The 1,407-nt window shown below is 57.9% G+C and overlaps 1 protein-coding gene across 1 annotated transcript in view; it reads left to right on the top strand.

Moving 5' to 3' along the window:
• The window catches only part of GPR27 (G protein-coupled receptor 27), a 15,133-nt gene extending 13,726 nt beyond the window's left edge, over positions 1 to 1,407 (top strand). The window contains exon 2 of the mRNA XM_009883613.1: positions 6 to 1,407. Within this exon, the coding sequence (XP_009881915.1) occupies positions 6 to 1,080 (1,075 nt within the window). The 3' untranslated portion in view covers positions 1,081 to 1,407. The remainder of the gene's footprint in view (positions 1 to 5) is intronic.

Below are 1,407 nucleotides of genomic sequence, written 5' to 3'. Positions count from 1 at the left end.
CTGAGCGCCTCCGGGCTGAAGCTGGCCACCCTGGGCTTGATCCTCTGCGTGAGCCTGGCGGGCAACGTGCTCTTCGCTTGGCTCATCCTCAAGGACCGCCACCTGCACCGCGCCCCGTACTACCTGCTGCTGGACCTCTGCCTGGCCGACGGGCTCCGCTCGCTGGCCTGCTTCCCCTTCGTCATGCTGTCGGTGCGCAGCGGGGCCGCCTGGCCCCACGGGCCCCTCAGCTGCAAGGTGCTGGCCTTCCTGGCCGTGCTCTTCTGCTTCCACGCCGCCTTCCTGCTCTTCTGCGTGGGGGTCACGCGCTACATGGCCATCGCCCACCACCGCTTCTACGCCAAGCGCATGACGGGCTGGACCTGCCTGGCTGTGGTGTGCATGGTGTGGACCCTCTCCATGGCTATGGCCTTCCCCCCCGTCTTCGACGTGGGCACCTACAAGTTCATCCGGGAGGAGGAGCAGTGCATCTTCGAGCACCGCTACGTCAAGGCCAACGACACGCTGGGCTTCATGCTCATGCTGGCGGCCGTCATCGCCGCCACCCACCTGGTCTACATCAAGCTGCTCTTCTTCATCCACGGCCACCGCAAGATGAAGCCGGCCCAGCTGGTACCGGCCATCAGCCAGAATTGGACTTTCCACGGGCCGGGAGCCACCGGCCAAGCAGCTGCGAACTGGACGGCTGGCTTTGGCAGGGGGCCCACGCCGCCCACCCTCGTGGGCATAAGGCAGGCCACCCACAGCCAGATCAAGAGGCTGCTGGTGCTGGAGGAGTTTAAGATGGAGAAAAGGCTCTGCAAGATGTTCTACATGATCACCTTGCTCTTCCTGCTGCTCTGGTCCCCCTACATTGTGGCCTGCTACCTGCGGGTCTTCATTAAGGCCAGCTCCATCCCCCAGGTCTACCTGACCACCTCCGTCTGGATGACGTTTGCCCAGGCAGGGGTCAACCCCATCCTCTGCTTCATCTTCAACAAGGAGCTCAGGGTCTGTCTCCGAGCCCACTTCCCATGCTGCCAAAGCATCCAGAGCACCCAGGGCACCATCCTTTGCGATCTCAAGAGCTTTGGGATGTAGGGGGGATTTTCTCTTCTTAAAAAAAGAAAGATGGATATCATTTTCCATGTTTCTGCATATGATCTCAAGAGAGTGTGACCTGTGGGGGACATACTAAACCACCACCCAGCACCCAAACCTTAGGCTGTAAGAAGCTATTTTATTTATTTTTCTATATTTTGCTTATGCTCTCTTCAGAACATAAAAGGTCTATGGGAACAGGTACTTGAGCAGAACACCCCCAAACCTTAGGCAGTGAGAAGCTGTTTTTCTTTGTGATTGTGTGGTTTTTAAAAACAAAACAGGGCTCCGAGTTTCTGGTCTTGCCTCTAACGTTTCTAGACATGA

Source organism: Charadrius vociferus, unplaced genomic scaffold (genome assembly GCF_000708025.1).
Source record: "Charadrius vociferus isolate BGI_N301 unplaced genomic scaffold, ASM70802v2 scaffold324, whole genome shotgun sequence".
In the NCBI taxonomy this organism is placed as follows: Eukaryota; Metazoa; Chordata; class Aves; order Charadriiformes; family Charadriidae; genus Charadrius; species Charadrius vociferus.
Note: the sequence above shows the minus strand (reverse complement) of the source record. Positions and strands in the feature narration are given on the sequence as shown.